The sequence below is a fragment of the Lepidochelys kempii genome, chromosome 20 (genome assembly GCF_965140265.1).
Source record: "Lepidochelys kempii isolate rLepKem1 chromosome 20, rLepKem1.hap2, whole genome shotgun sequence".
Lineage (NCBI taxonomy): Eukaryota > Metazoa > Chordata > Testudines > Cheloniidae > Lepidochelys > Lepidochelys kempii.
In genome coordinates, this window is record NC_133275.1 from 2,017,360 (window position 1) to 2,031,562 (window position 14,203).

General features: G+C 63.9%; 2 protein-coding genes across 4 annotated transcripts; one reads left to right on the forward strand and one right to left on the reverse strand.

Annotated features, from left to right (window-relative positions):
• Window positions 1–37: 37 nt before the first annotated feature.
• MCRS1 (microspherule protein 1) lies at window positions 38–7,596 on the reverse strand. 3 transcript variants are annotated; one of them, XM_073318270.1, is made up of 14 exons: window positions 7,497–7,596; window positions 6,463–6,592; window positions 5,947–6,085; window positions 5,010–5,168; window positions 4,466–4,575; window positions 4,103–4,211; window positions 3,292–3,430; window positions 3,051–3,126; window positions 2,566–2,594; window positions 1,981–2,073; window positions 1,410–1,492; window positions 1,049–1,136; window positions 572–699; window positions 38–335 (listed from the first exon to the last, which is right to left on the reverse strand). In XM_073318270.1, the coding sequence occupies exons 2-14, from the start codon at window positions 6,570–6,572 to the stop codon at window positions 249–251; spliced, it is 1,350 nt and encodes a 449-aa protein (XP_073174371.1). In that variant the 5' UTR covers window positions 6,573–6,592; window positions 7,497–7,596; the 3' UTR covers window positions 38–248. The 3 variants fall into 3 exon arrangements, with proteins under 3 accessions (XP_073174371.1, XP_073174370.1, XP_073174372.1); XM_073318269.1 differs by having other exon boundaries at window positions 3,051–3,430; XM_073318271.1 differs by lacking the exons at window positions 4,466–4,575; window positions 5,947–6,085; window positions 6,463–6,592; window positions 7,497–7,596 and having other exon boundaries at window positions 5,010–5,125.
• Window positions 7,597–7,681: 85 nt separating this feature from the next.
• On the forward strand, window positions 7,682–11,318 carry LOC140900662 (protein S100-B-like). Its single transcript, XM_073318272.1, has 3 exons — window positions 7,682–9,526; window positions 10,514–10,649; window positions 10,930–11,318. The coding sequence occupies exons 1-3, from the start codon at window positions 9,435–9,437 to the stop codon at window positions 11,077–11,079; spliced, it is 378 nt and encodes a 125-aa protein (XP_073174373.1). The 5' UTR covers window positions 7,682–9,434; the 3' UTR covers window positions 11,080–11,318.
• The last annotated feature ends 2,885 nt before the right edge of the window (window positions 11,319–14,203 follow it).

A 14,203-nucleotide genomic window follows, 5' to 3' on the forward strand; every position in this document is an offset into this window, starting at 1 on the left:
CCCCTCCCTGACACCGGCAGGCCCCAGAGACCAGTAGTAGGTTGGATGCATTTATTTGGAAGGTAACATCGTGCAGTCCGGCCCCCGCCGCGTGACACAGGAGGTGCAGCCGCCGGCACCTTTGTGCTCTGCCCCCCAGCCAGAGGGGAGCGGGCGGCCCCAGGGCCAGGCCCAGCCTCTGGGGAAAGGAGGGGGCTGGGAGCCTGCGGCGGGTGAAGCCAGCAGTCACCTGACGGTAGCAGGGCCCCTCACTGCTGGGGGATCTTGGCAGCTTCGGCTTTGATGAGGGCAATCAGGTCCTGGTTGATGAGGAAGACGAAGCGCAGGCTGGCGATCTGCAGGGGAGAGGGAGGTCAGCACGGGCAGGGCCCGGGCAAGGCCCAGCAGAGCTCCTGGCAGCCTGGGCAGCTCTGGAGTTGGGGGAGCCCCCGCAGTGCCGCCACCACCAGGGGCTCCCCTGGGGCACCCAGTCAGGGGGCGTCTGAGCCCGGGGGAGCAGGATCCATCCTCCCCACAGGGCTAGCGGCAGGAAGGCCGATCCCCCGCCCACGCAGCAGGCCCGGGTGCTCACCTCCACCACCGAGTTGTTGTTGAGCTTCCACTTGCTGCCCCCCAGCACGGGGCGCCCGTCCACGTAGATGGGCCGCCGGCCCTCATTGGCGATGAAGAAATCCCCGTTGTTCTTCAGCTTGATGACGCCTGCAAGGCGCAGCGGGGTGGGGGGAGCGGTGAGGGGGCGCAGAGACCTACCGCCTGCCTTGGGGACCCCACCCACAGCCCAGCTACCAGGCAGGGCGTCGCCAGTGTCCAGCCCCACAGGGAGAGCACAGGCCTGAGCCCCACACCCAGGGACTGGAGCACTGGGCAGCGCCCCATTGCAGGTACCAGGTGCCCCCTCGCCCCACACCCCAGCAGTGCCACCCTGGAGCCGTGTGGGAGCCCCGCCCCCGATGCTCACAGCCCTGCCCCTCCATGGACAGATCTATGAGGCCCACCCTGGCTGACAACAGCTCTGCCCCCGATGGGTGTGTCGGCCCTGCCCCCCTACCTTGCTTGCGGGAGATTTTCCAGGCAGGGCCCTCCAGCGCCAAGTCCACGTCAATCTGATTGTCCTTCGTGGCTCTGCCCAGCGTGATCTGGGGGGCGAGGGCTGTTAGCCAGGTGCTGCCCCCCCCCACCTGCGTGCTCCCCCAGGGTGGGCAGGGACCAGGTGGCTCTAAGCATCAGCCAGCCCTGCCCTGCAGTGAGCCCCCTCTGCTCCGCCCACTAGGGCGCAGCCCCTCCCTGTGTGCCCAGCAGCAGGCTCGGAGCCTGTACCATGGCCACCCCGGGGCCATGCTGCAGAGTGACTCCTGCATCTCGGGGCCTTTAGCCGGGCTGATCCGGGGAGCTGGCCCACGAGGACTCACCTCTCGGGAGCGCATGAGGTAACGCACCATCCTCCCCCGGAGCACGGCCAGTGTCTGGTTGTCAAAGTCCGGGGAGCTCATTCCTGGACGAGGGAGGAGAGAGTTCAGACAGACTCACCTCCCACCGTGGGTCACCCGGAGAACCGCCCCCACCTCCACCCATGGGTCACCCGGAGAACCGCCCCCACCTCCCGCCGTGGGTCACCCGGAGAACCGCCCCCACCTTCCCCCCCGGGACACCCGGAGAACCGCCCCCACCTTCCCCCCCGGGACACCCGGAGAACCACCCCCACCTTCCCCCCCGGGACACCGGGAGAACCGCCCCCACCTTCCCCGACGGCTCTTGGGTGGAAAGACCCCCCACCCCGGGTCTCAGCCAGGCACAGACTGATCCTGAGCATCACGGTTCCCAGGAGCCCCAGGCAACCCTGCAGCGTGGATGTCCGCTCACTGCCCTGGGGGACGCTGGGACTTTGTCCCACCCAGCCCCGCCCCCATGGCCCGGAGGCCGAGGGCCCCTCGGCCAGCTCAGCGCTCTGAGCCAGGCCAGCAGAGCCCCCGTGGCTCTCACCCGTGATGCTGTCCACCAGCACCTGCCACTTGTGCAGCTCCTGCTCCAGCTGCCGGATCTCCCGCTTCTGGCGCCTGTCGGCCACGGCCAGTTCTGCAAGGAGGGAAGTGCAGGGGGCAGCTCGGGCCGGCACAGGGGTGACGGGGCCCTGGGGAGAACGGGCTGGCTCGGGGGAGGGGATATGCAGCCTCTCCCCTCCGGGGGGCGCTGGCTCCCATCTGGCCTGAGGGCAGGGGTCTGGCTGGCTCAGGGGGGTGAGGAATGGGGCCTTTCCCCTCTAGGGAATGGGGCACGGAGTCTTTCCCCTCTAGGGGGCACCGGCTCTGATCTGGCCCCAGGGCAGGGACTGGCTGGCTCAGGAGGTGAGAATGGGGTACAGGGTCTTTCCCCTCTAGGGCGCGCCGACCCAGTGTCAGGGCAGAAGGGCTGTCAGGCCCAGGGGCAGCAGCGGCCGGCTGGATGGGGCTGTGGCGACGGGTCCGAGGCACAGCGCTAACCGAACCCGCAAGGGGCTGGGGCGCCCCTCAGCTCCCCCACCCGGCGCCCCAGGGGCAGGGAGCGGAGCGAAGGTCCCGTCAGACTCACCGTGCTCCAGCACTTCGTCCCGCACATCCCTGCAGGGAAGGGACAGGGGAGGAGTCAGGTAGCTGCCCTCACACGCACGCCCACGGGATGCCTGGTAGGCTGGATCCCTAACACGCGCTCTCGGGGCCTGATGCAGCCCCAGCGCAGGCCCTCTGGAGCCACCTGCCACCATGTCTGCCCCCCAGGGCGCCAAGGGCAGCCAGGCCTGCTGGGCACTGGGCCCTCGCACACTGGGGCACGGGCGAAGCTACAGCCAGCCAGCGAGCTGGTGCTTGGTGCTGCAGAGCTGGGCTCCAGGGGGCAGGCAGCTCCAGCTAGTGGCTGCAGCAGCTTGGGCTGGGGAGCAGCAAGAAGGTAATCAGACCGAGGGGCTCCAGGCAGCCCAGGGGATATGGCCTGTGGCATGAGCTGCATGTGATGCCAGCCCCTGTGCACTGGTGGGAAGGACCCCCCGCCCAGCCCCCACATTCCCCGCAGACGCTCACTTCAGCTTGCTGTCGTCAATCACGTCCTCCGCGTCCGAGAAGTTCAGCACCTGGTCCCCCTTGGGAAGCGGCTGCACTGAACGGAAGCACAGGGCGGGGGGAGGGGTTAGCACAGTCCCTGCATCAGCACAAGCCCCCCGCGCTCTCGGGGCCCAGCCTGGTGACTTGGGCCCCAGTTCCAGGCTCTCGCGCCGGGCCCAGCCGCAGGGCAAGGGCGGGCGGTGGGGCGGGCGGGCCGCACCTGTCTGGTCGTCCAGGAGGTGGTACTGCTTCATCAGCTGCCAGTGGGCCTGCAGGGCCTTGGCCGTGCGCGAAGGGTGCAGCGCCTCGGGGTGTTCGTGCAGCAGGCCCTGGAAGGTCTCCAGCGTGGGCTGGCTGGTCTGCGGAAGGACAGACGGGTCACTGCGGCTTCCAGAACCCACCCCTAGGGGGCAGGACAGCCCCGGGCTCCCGGCAGTGGGAGCCTGGGGACATGCGTCTGCATGGATCACAGTGCCAGCTCCCACGACTCGGCCCAGGGCTACCACTCAGGGGGCTCCGCTGGGCAGGGCTGAGGGAACCTGCTGGGCTCTCCTGGGCCAGAGTACATGAGGGGCCATGGGGCAGGGGGCATGGCCTGGCGACTCTCCCAGGCTTTCCTGTGGCATCGGCCCCCTGGGATTTCTGTGCCAGCAGCACCGTTGGGCAATTGGGGTGTCTGTGCCACGGGGAAGGAGCCAGGAACCACAGCACATGCGCCGGGGGCCCCGGGCCAGGCCAGTGCAGCTCCCACACAGCAGGACTCCCTGGGGGGCACGGGAACCGTTTGGCTGCAGGGCACTTTGGTGAAGGACACCCGGCAGGACGGTCTGCGGAGATGGCCCTTCCTCCCCTGGGCAGAGGGAGCGGAGCGCCTTCCAGGTCCAGACTCTCGCCCCCGCTGGCAGGGAGGGGACTCTGCCGTTTCCCCAGGAGCACGAGTCGCTGGCTGCCCGGGCTGTACCAATCCCACCTGGCTCAGCCTCCAGGTGTCACCGCGTCCTGCACACAGAGGGGGCCTGAGTGAGCCTTACCGATCCCACCTTGCTCAGCAGCTGCTCCTCGGCTTTGCTGAACAGCACCTTGCTCTGGATGGCAGTGATGGCTTCGGGGTGCAGCTGTCGCATGGCCTGACAGGCCAGCCTGGGGAGGGAACAGTGACCACGTCAGCTACCAACTCAGATTTCACGGCTCTGACGCCAAGCAGAGGGCAGGGCTCTGCCCCTCGGACTCACTGCTCCCCAGAGCCACAGCTGGGGGGATGGGAGACTCCTCACACCACCCCAGCCACCCCTCTGGGCGAGTGACCAGCAGCAGGAAACCAGCCATGCTTGGAGCAGCGGCCCCACGGGTGGCCTGCCCCTGGCTGAGTCCGCGCCTGGTGGCCTGGCACTCACTTGGAGATGAGCGGGTCGTAGAGCAGCGCGTGCCACCTCTCCTGGATCTCCCGCAGCGTAAAGCGGCAGCTGAACTTGACGCCCAGGTGGACCGAGGTCAGGTCGTTGGTCTGCAGGGGCCCGAAGAGAGGCCAGACTTAGGGCTGGGTCCCCGCACCCACAGCGCGGCCACAGGGGCCCTGACGGCCACGCCACCGGGATGCCCGTCGCCGCTCAAACAGCCATCATGGGCAACGCTTCCCAGCCTCCGGCCCCTGGGGCGCGACTGAACCGGCGCGAGGACGGAGCCGAGGGCTCTGGGAGGCCGAGGGCGTTTGGGATGCAGCGTGTAATCAGCCAGGGCTGGAGTTTAGGACACCGGGACTAGCACCCCCAGGTCTCGGTACAAGGTGCCATGGCAGGTGGCCAGACCTTGACAGAACAGTCTCCCCCAGAGCCACGGGCCCCGCCCCAGAAGCTCTGCTGACTTCCCACTCCCTGCTGGGACGTTTCCCAGGCAGGTGCCAGCCTGGCCTGGCCCTGCCGAGCAGGATGGCAGCATTACCTGGAGCACAGCATTGATGAGCAGCAGGTCATCCGCAGGCTTCCAGCGGCCCAAGTCCTTCGTCACCTGCAGGGGCTGTTTGCTTTTCTTCATCCGCTTGGGGAGGCTGGAGTTTGGGACCGGGCTCGGGGTGACGGGTGCAGAGACGGATTTGGATACCTGCACGAGCCAGGAAAGGAGCTCAGAGAGTCCTTGAGCCTGGCCAGCGGGGCCCACTGCTGGAGGCCATGATGGGCGGATGGGGGCTGCCCTTCACAGCCCCCCCACCCAACCTAGCCAGCCCTCGTCCGGGGGGCAGGACGCGCCCAGGGAAGGTGGATGTCCGAGCGCCAATGACACTTCGCGCTTACCCGTCCAAGCCCAGCCAGCAGGGCCGGAGCCAGGAAGCGAACTGGCTGCAGGCAGCGAATGAAACTGCCTGGCTCTGGCTCGCCGTCCACCAGCAAGAGGAACCAGGCCCCACAGGAGAGAATTAACCGAGGCTCTGCCCAGCGAGTCACAGCCCGGCAGGAAAGCTGCTGACTGCCACAGTGACGGTGTCCCTTCGGCATGGTTGCTGAGGGGCTCTGTGGCTCCCAAGTTCTGTCCCAAGCTGGCTGCGGGAGCCTCCTGCCCTCTGCCCTTTCAAGTCCTGGCATGGGGAGGTCTCTGCGCTGAGCCAGGCCTGTGTGTTCTTCCCTCAGGGAGCTGCAGGATCTACTGGCCGACAGCTCTCTCTGTTCCCCTCCCCCTCAGGGATAAAGCCACCCAAGCTCTCCATGCTCAGGCTTCAGGGCTGATCTCCAGCTGGAGGTTAGGAAAAACCCCCTCCCCACAGCATAGTGTCTCCTCCCCAGCACACCCAGCCTTAGGCACGGTCAGAGACAGAGGGACCTCCTCCAGACCAGACAGGGCACCAGGCCCCGCAGGGCGCTGCCCACTCTCTTTTCCCCCTCACCTTCTTCTTCTCACTGGAGGAGGGCTCGCTGCCCGAGCAGCGGCCTGGCTCCACCCCACTGGGCCCCTTGGCCCGGCTGGACGACTTGGCGAGGCTGCTCTCTACCAGCTCATCATCAAACTTCTTCCTCTTGATGAACCTAGTGGGTCAAACACAGGCCCCAGGTGAGGCCCCTCCACCCACGTGCAGGCCCCCGCTGCACACCTGGCTACCTGGAGCCAGCTCTCCACCCCCCAAACAGCAGCAAGATGGGTGTGGGGCGCCCTCTGGTGGCTCCGAGTCCAACCATCACTGCAGCTCAGGGTTGCGGTTGGTGAGCCGGGCTCCAGGCCTGATGCTCCTGTTGAGTTAGCAGCACCTGGTTCATCACAGGACATCAAGAAGCCCCACGTCCCAACTTCCCATCCCCCTCTCTGGGACTGCACTGGCCTGATCCATCCTTACCGCTAGGGAGGGTCCCTCCACGATGCAGGGAACCCCAACCCCTCCTCATTGCCCTTGGCCCTTCCTGGGTACCTGGAGGAGCTCCGCCGTTTGGGGATAGAGCCCGAGACCTGTGACGAGCTCCTTTTCTGTCCTGCCAGCGACTCCTCGTCTTCAGAGCGGCTCGCCGTACCTGACGCCATCAGTCCGGAGTCCAGCACGTCTGCACCAGGACAGAGGAGACAGAGCCACACCCCTCCACATCAAAGAGATCAGATGCCAGGCATCACACTGGGCTCAGCCACAGAGAACCTGCGCTCCCTTGCACCAGCCTGCCCAATGCCAGGAAGCAGGTGGCTGTGGGCAAACCTTACATGTGATATGTCAGAAAGCCCTAGAGACCCCATAATGCAAACCTCCCCACAACTCCAGAGAGGGAGACCCCACATCAGGACTGCAGCGCATGGATCTGATACAGAGATCACGTCTCACTCCACTTCAAATGCAGCCAACTCTGCGGAGGAACGTGGTGCAGGATAACAGCTCACAGGAACACTGAGGGGTGGAACTACCAAGGGGGGAAGGGGCTCCCGGGATGGCCCAGGGGGGCGCGTAGGAGCGCGGTGAGCAGAGAGGGGAAGGCAGACGGGACCGACCAAGGGGCTGCGTCACCCTGAGCCCCGACACGCCGCCCCGGCCGCCCCCACAGAGCCGGCGGGGCGCAGAGACCCCCGCGCGGGGCGGGGCTGCAATGGAGACCCCCCAAGCGACAGACCCCTCCCCCCAGGCCCAGCCGCTGCCCCGGGGAGTCGCGAGCCATCACCCTGTTCACAGGTAGGGAAACTGAGGCACGAGGAGACACTGCGCTCACCCACCCTCCCCCGATCGCGCATGACGTCAGCAGCACAGCTGGGGCGGGACGCAGGCCTCCTGGGGGGAGGGGTCTATCCCTTGGGGGGTCTCCACAGCAGCCCCATCCTCCCCCAGACATTGATCACGCGCATGCGCGCTGGGCCGCTCAGTCTGGCTGCCCGCGCCCTCCACCGGCCGCGCATGCGCAATCAGCCCGGCCAGGCGCGGAGGTTTCCCCACCCCCCAGGCGGGACGCGGCGGCCCCGCGGCCTCACCATTCCCCGGTGCGGCGGCTCCGCGGCGGCGTCCGTCGAGCACGAGCCCCCATCCACAGCGGATGATCACTTCCGGAAGAGCTCGGTCACTTCCGGGAGCCTAAGCGGAAGAGAGAGATTGCTTCCGGTTCAAACGGCGTGACCCTGCCTGTGGGCGCCGCCATCGCGCTCTGGCGGTTGAATGGGCGGCGCCATCTTGGTGACGGGAGCGACCATGGCCTGTCCTGCGCCCGGGACTTGGCTACCGGAGGGGCTGGACCAGAGAATGCCCCCCCGCCCCGCTCCTGGCCCCAGCTCGGCGGACAGGCCGCCACAGGGCACCATGGCAGCGGGGCGCCCCGTTGCCATGGCAGCGCACGTGGTGATGCGCCGAAGCTCGTCGCCATAGCACCGGGGCACCCAATCCCGGCGGCCCGGCTCCCGTTGCCATGGCAACCTCAGCATCCCCCTGCCCCCCACCCCGCCCACCCCACCGGGGGCTTGGATGGCGCCCGTCAGCCAACCTGCACAAGCCCCCGGTGTGGGCCCGGCCGGGGGCCGCTGCAGGGACAGGCCCTGCCCTGGCCCTACTGGGAGACCCGACGCCCCCCGAGGACCCAGGAGTCCTGAGGCCCAGTGGCCTCTCCCAGGCCTGCGCCCAGCTCCCCAGGCCTGCGGCCGCGCTCCTGGGGCACCTTAACCCCCGTGGGGGCAGCTCTGGGGCCTGGGGCGCCCAGTTCCCACCCCCGGCCGCGCTCCTGGGGCATCTTAACCCCCGTGGGGGCAGCTCTGGGGCCTGGGGTGCCCAGTTCCCACCCCCTGGCCGTGCTCCTGGGGCACCTTAACCCCCATGGGGGCAGCTCTGGGGCCTGGGGCGCCCAGTTCCCACCCCCGGCCGCGCTCCTGGGGCATCTTAACCCCCGTGGGGGCAGCTCTGGGGCCTGGGGTGCCCAGTTCCCACCCCCTGGCCGTGCTCCTGGGGCACCTTAACCCCCATGGGGGCAGCTCTGGGGCCTGGGGCGCCCAGTTCCCACCCCCTGGCCGTGCTCCTGGGGCACCTTAACCCCCATGGGGGCAGCTCTGGGGCCTGGGGCGCCCAGCTCCCACCCCCCGGCCGCGCTCCTGGGGCATCTTAACCCCCGTGGGGGCAGCTCTGGGGCCTGGGGCGCCCAGTTCCCACCCCCCGGCCATGCTCCTGGGGCACCTTAACCCCCGTGGGGGCAGCTCTGGGGCCTGGGGCGCCCAGCTCCCACCCCCCGGCCGCGCTCCTGGGGCATCTTAACCCCCGTGGGGGCAGCTCTGGGGCCTGGGGCGCCCAGTTCCCACCCCCGGCCGCGCTCCTGGGGCATCTTAACCCCCGTGGGGGCAGCTCTGGGGCCTGGGGTGCCCAGTTCCCACCCCCTGGCCGTGCTCCTGGGGCACCTTAACCCCCATGGGGGCAGCTCTGGGGCCTGGGGCGCCCAGTTCCCACCCCCTGGCCGTGCTCCTGGGGCACCTTAACCCCCGTGGGGGCAGCTCTGGGGCTGCGAGCCAGGAGGTTACGGTGATCTCGGGGGCCGGAGTAGAACTGCTTGAGGACCTGCCTGGCCCTACACTTCGATGATCCGACACCCCCCCCAGCTCCCCTGATTAGGATGACGAGCCTCCTTGCCAGCCCAGAGTCTCCCCCCTCTTTCCTGCCCCCTATCTTACCTGCCGCTGAACACCCCAATCCTCAGTGTGAAACACAAGGGCCAGGGCGCAGCGCTAACTGCAACCCGGGCCGGCTCCAGCCCCTCTCCCAGCCGCTAATGGGCTCTGCAGTGACCAGGGCTCCATTAGAGCCGTTTAAGAGCTTTTTAATGTCTGGGCGGATGCTGAATAATTGAGGCGAAGCCCCAGCCCTGGCACAGCCAGTTAGTGTGCAGGGAGATTGCGTAGCAGCTGCGATTCCTTCTGCACGGCGTCTCGGACACACCGATGGAGCCGAGCTGCAGAGCACAGGCAGCCCCGAGAGTCTCTGTGCAGCGCTTCTGCCGCCTCCTGGACATGGCTTCCAGCCTCCACCAAGGGTAAGAGGTGTGCCAGGGGGGCTGGGGAGCCGTGACCACCTCCATGAGTGACTCAAGCGATAAGGGACAGCCCATTGGAGCTGCATGGAACCAAGGGCTCTGTGCATCCCATAATATGCCCCCTTTTATGCTATACGCCTGGCCCCACCAAAACGCAGCCATCTCTGGGGAGGAGGGAGCATGCTGGAGAGACAGGAAGGGGCAGGCAGGATCCCCAGGAGTCCGGAGCAGGCAGGAGTGGAGCTGGCTTGACCCGTCCTCCCCTCCCCTCCGCTCTTTAGCTGAGTGAACTGAGCCCCAGGTTCAGAGGCAGCCTGGGTCATTGGGGACCAAGTGCCCCCGGGTGAGATGAGCCTGGCAGGTCTTGGAACAGGGGTCGGCGTCCGCATCACCCAAAGCACCAGCTGTGAACTGGAGCCCTGTGCTGGCAGCCCCAGCTGAGTGACATGGAGACCACCCCTCACTCTACCCTAGCCCAAGCCCGCAGGGCAGGGCAAAGGACAGCGTGGGGGGGGGGGGGGCTTCTCTGGCAGATAGAGCTCTCCAGCCCCATTGCAGTCCCACCCCCTGTTGCCTGCAGGCGAGGCTCTCATGGTGGGGGGGCTGGTTGGGGTGAAGTGGACTGGCATGGCCACCCTGCAGGCTCCTCAGGCCATGGGACGAGCAGCATCAGGGTGAGCTCCCCCACCCGGGCCATAAAGGGTTAATAATGCCTGTGGGGTGGGGTGCGGGGCAGGTGCAGGTGCACTGAGAGCAACCTGGAGGCACCTGCCTGAGGGGCAGCGCTCTGGGCCAGCTAAGGGCCCAGCCCTGTGTGCAGGGCCCAGCGGTGCTGTGCGCAGGGCCCAGCGGTGCTGTGCGCAGGGACCCTGCTGTGTCCTTGATACCAACCCCTGGTGCCCCCTCCCCGGTCACCCCATTGCACCCCCAGGTCTGGGGGGCAGGGAACCCCCGCCCAGTCCTTACCCCCTCGTGCCCATCCCCCAGGCCGGCCCTGACAGCCCTGGAGCGGGCACTGCTCTCCACCATGGCAGTTTTTCACACCTACTCCGGCTGCCGGGGCTCACTGAGGAAAGTGGATCTCAAAACGCTGATCAACCGGGAGCTGCCGCAGTTCGTGCAGGTGAGCGCCAGCGGCAGGGGGTGGCACCGAGGGGCACCCAGCCTGTTGCAGGAATGGGTGGGGGGGATTGGCTGGGAGCAGCTGATGGAGCTGGCTTCCCAGCGCCCAGGCTGGGACCCTGGGCTGAGACTGTCCCAGAGGCAGCCTAACAGCCCTGTTGGCCTTTCCGCTGGAGAAGTGTGCCCCATTCCCTGCCCCCCAAGTCGGCCAGGCCCTTGGGCCAGCACCCCCTAGAGGGGAAAGGCCTGGGGCCCATAAACTGCCTTTCCCTGAGCTGCAGGAGATCCGCGACCCCGAGATCTTGGAGCGGCTCTTCAGGGACCTGGACACCAACGGCGACCTCCAGATCGACTTCCAGGAATACGCCACGCTGGTCGCCATGCTGACCGCGGCCTGCCACACATTCTTCATCCAGAAGAAGGCCGAGTAGAGGGGTGAGGGGGGTCTGTGTCACTGCACTCTATATGATTTTATGAAAATATGCTAGTGAGTGTGAATATAATGTAACTGGAATATGCTTCATGCAAAAGGTCTCTTGTAAGGTATCATCCCAAAGCTTATCATCTACTGAGTGTGGTCATCCTATTTGTATAAATGTATCCCTCTTTGTGACGCAGTGGGGGAGTTTCTTGTTTTTCCTTAAAGAAAAGGAAGACTTGTTGCACCTTAGAGACTAACCAATTTATTTGAGCATAAGCTTTTGTGAGCTACAGCTCACTTCATCGGATACATAAAGTGGAAAATGCAGTGCTAAGGGCCACCTTGATTATCATACACATTGTAAGGAGAGTGATCACTTTAGATAAGCTATTACCAGCAGGAGAGTAGGGTGGGGGGAGAGAAAACCTTTTGTAGTGATAAACACCCATTTTTTCATGGTCTGTGTGTATAAAAACATCCTCACTGCATTTTCCACTTTATGCATCCGATGAAGTGAGCTGTAGCTCACAAAAGCTTATGCTCAAATAAATTGGTTAGTCTCGAAGGTGCCACAAGTCCTCCTTTTCTTTTTGCGAATACAGACTAACACGCTGTTACTCTGAAACTTGTTTTTCCATGTTTCCTATGGGGGATTTTCTTAGTTTTCCTATGGTTTGCATGCAGAGGGGGTGGGACTCAGTTTCCCTAGGTGCTACGGGTTTAACGAGGTGAGGGGAGAGGGAGTTTGTCACAGAGGATCTGCGAGGGAACTTGGGACCCCAGTGACTGGCGACCCGGAGGCCCAGCTCAGGAGTCCCTGCCGGGTCTGGCCAGTGGGAGGACAATGGGCTGTAAAGAGAGGAGAGGGGGCCCAGGCGACCCTGTTTACGACCCTGTTTACCTGGAGAGAAGACAGTGGACAGAGGTGAGCTTGGGGCTGGTGCTTTCAGATGCCCAGCTGGGAAGCAGGGGGGCTCTGGGCTGGAAGGAGGGAGCAGGCAGAGCCCACCTGGGTGCAGGGGAGACTGGGATGTGCTGTGCTGAGGGAGGCCAGGCCTGAGGCCCGGAGAGTTTCCTGGGCTGGGTTCAATGCTCAATAAACCTTCTTATTTTATGCTGGCTGAGAGTTGCTCTGGTCTAGAGAACAGGGTTGCATCATCCCCTTCGGGGGGGGGGGGGGGAGGCCCCTGGGGTCCAGAGTGAGGTGACTCCCTGAGGGGGCCCACGGCGAGAAACAGGTGTGCTAAGGCTCTGAGAGGTGCGGCTCCAGGAGGTGGAGGGGCTTAACCCCGAGAGAGTGTGGCCCCCCGGGGAGAAGGGCTGTCACACTGAAAGGGGCACCCCACATGGACCGCACGGGGCCGAGTGGGCACAACCTGTGAGTCTGTGACACTCTTCAGAGTAGCAGCTGTGTTGTCCTCCTTTTCTTTTTACGGATACAGGCTTTGGGGCACCTTAGAAACTAACCAATTTATTTGAGCATGAGCTTTTTGCATCCGATGAAGTGAGCTGTAGCTCACGAAAGCTCATGCTCAAATAAATTGGTTAGTCTCTAAGGTGCCACAAGTCCTCCTGTTCTTGTGACACTCTTGTATCTGAGACTGGAAATATGAAATATAACCCTGAGGACCTATTGTAATTATGCAAACTGTGGGCCATTAATGGTGGTTTGGAATCTTGATGGCTCCCATCAACCAGGACAATTGACTGTACATGGCTGTTTACTTGTAAGTCTTCCTGCTTACCTGTGGGCTGGCAAGCGGGTACCGAGTCTTGCAGTGACGTGTGATCATGTCACCTGACCTGGAATCCATCTTTAACCTGGTGCTTTTCCACTGAGAAGGAGAGGTGGGGACCCAAAGAGGGACAAAGGATTCCCGCCTTGTGCCAAAGTTATATAAGGGGCTGGAACAGAACAAAGGGGGCTGCCGTCCTGAGAAATCCCCTAGCTACAACCTGAGCTGGAACAAGGGGAAAGGATTGGGCCCAGACGAGGAAGGCATCCAGTCTGTGAAAAACTTATTGAAACATCTCTGAGGGTGAGATTTTATCTGTATTCAGTTTTCTTACTGTATTAGGCTTAGACTTGCGTGTTTTATTTTATTTTGCTTGGTAATTCACTTTGTTCTGTCTGTTACTTGGAACCACTTAAATCCTATGTTTTGTATTTAATAAAATCATTTTACTTATTAATTAACCCAGAGTATGTATTAATACCTAGGGGAGCAAACAGCTGTGCATCTCTCTCTACAGTGTTATAGAGGGTGACCAATTTAGGAGTTTACCCTCTATAAGCTTTATACAGGGTAAAACGGATTTATTGGGGGTTTGGACCCCATTAGGAGCTGGGCGTCCGAGTGCTGGAGACAGGAACGCTTCTTAAGCTGCTTTCAGTTAAGCCTGCAGCTTCTGGGGGACGTGGTTCAGACCTGGGTCTGGGTTTGTAGCAGGCTAAGGTGTCTGGCACAACCGGCAGGGTTCTGATCAGTTGGCAGTCCCAAGGGGGTCTCTGTGATCCAGCCCATCACAGCGTCAGCCCTGGGGCCTAGAGAAACCAACCCTCCCTGCCCCAACTCATACTGTGCTTTGTAGACCCCAATTAACTAGGGCCCCCCCTCCCCAGGAGGTTGGTGAGCCCAGACAGAGACATTCCACTGCCAGAGAAACTGAGGCACAGAGAGGGGCTGCAATGCCCCCAGGTCACATAGCAAGCCAGTAGCAGCACCTAGAACAGAACGCACAGGTCCTGGCTCCCAGCCCTCCTGCTCTAACCCACCAGACCCCACTCCCCTCCAGAGCCAGGGAGAGAACCCAGACATCCTGGCTCCCCGTCCCTGCAACTCTACCATGTGAAATCTCCTCTTTTCTGGGCCCAGGGCAGTGTGGTGGAATAAGTGAGTTCTGGGGAATTCCCGGGCTGGGGAATCCTTTGCTAGACTCTCTCGCTCTGTGTGTACGTGTGTACACGTGTGTGTGTGTACACGTGTGTGTGTACGTCACATACACGCGCGCCGGGGGCTGGACACAGAAAAATCCTTCCTGGGTTTCTGGTTAGTGTCTCGGGTCTGTTAGGCCCTGTTGGGGCAGGCCCGGGCAATAAGCGATTGTTCTCCTGACAGTGTCCCTTTAATAAC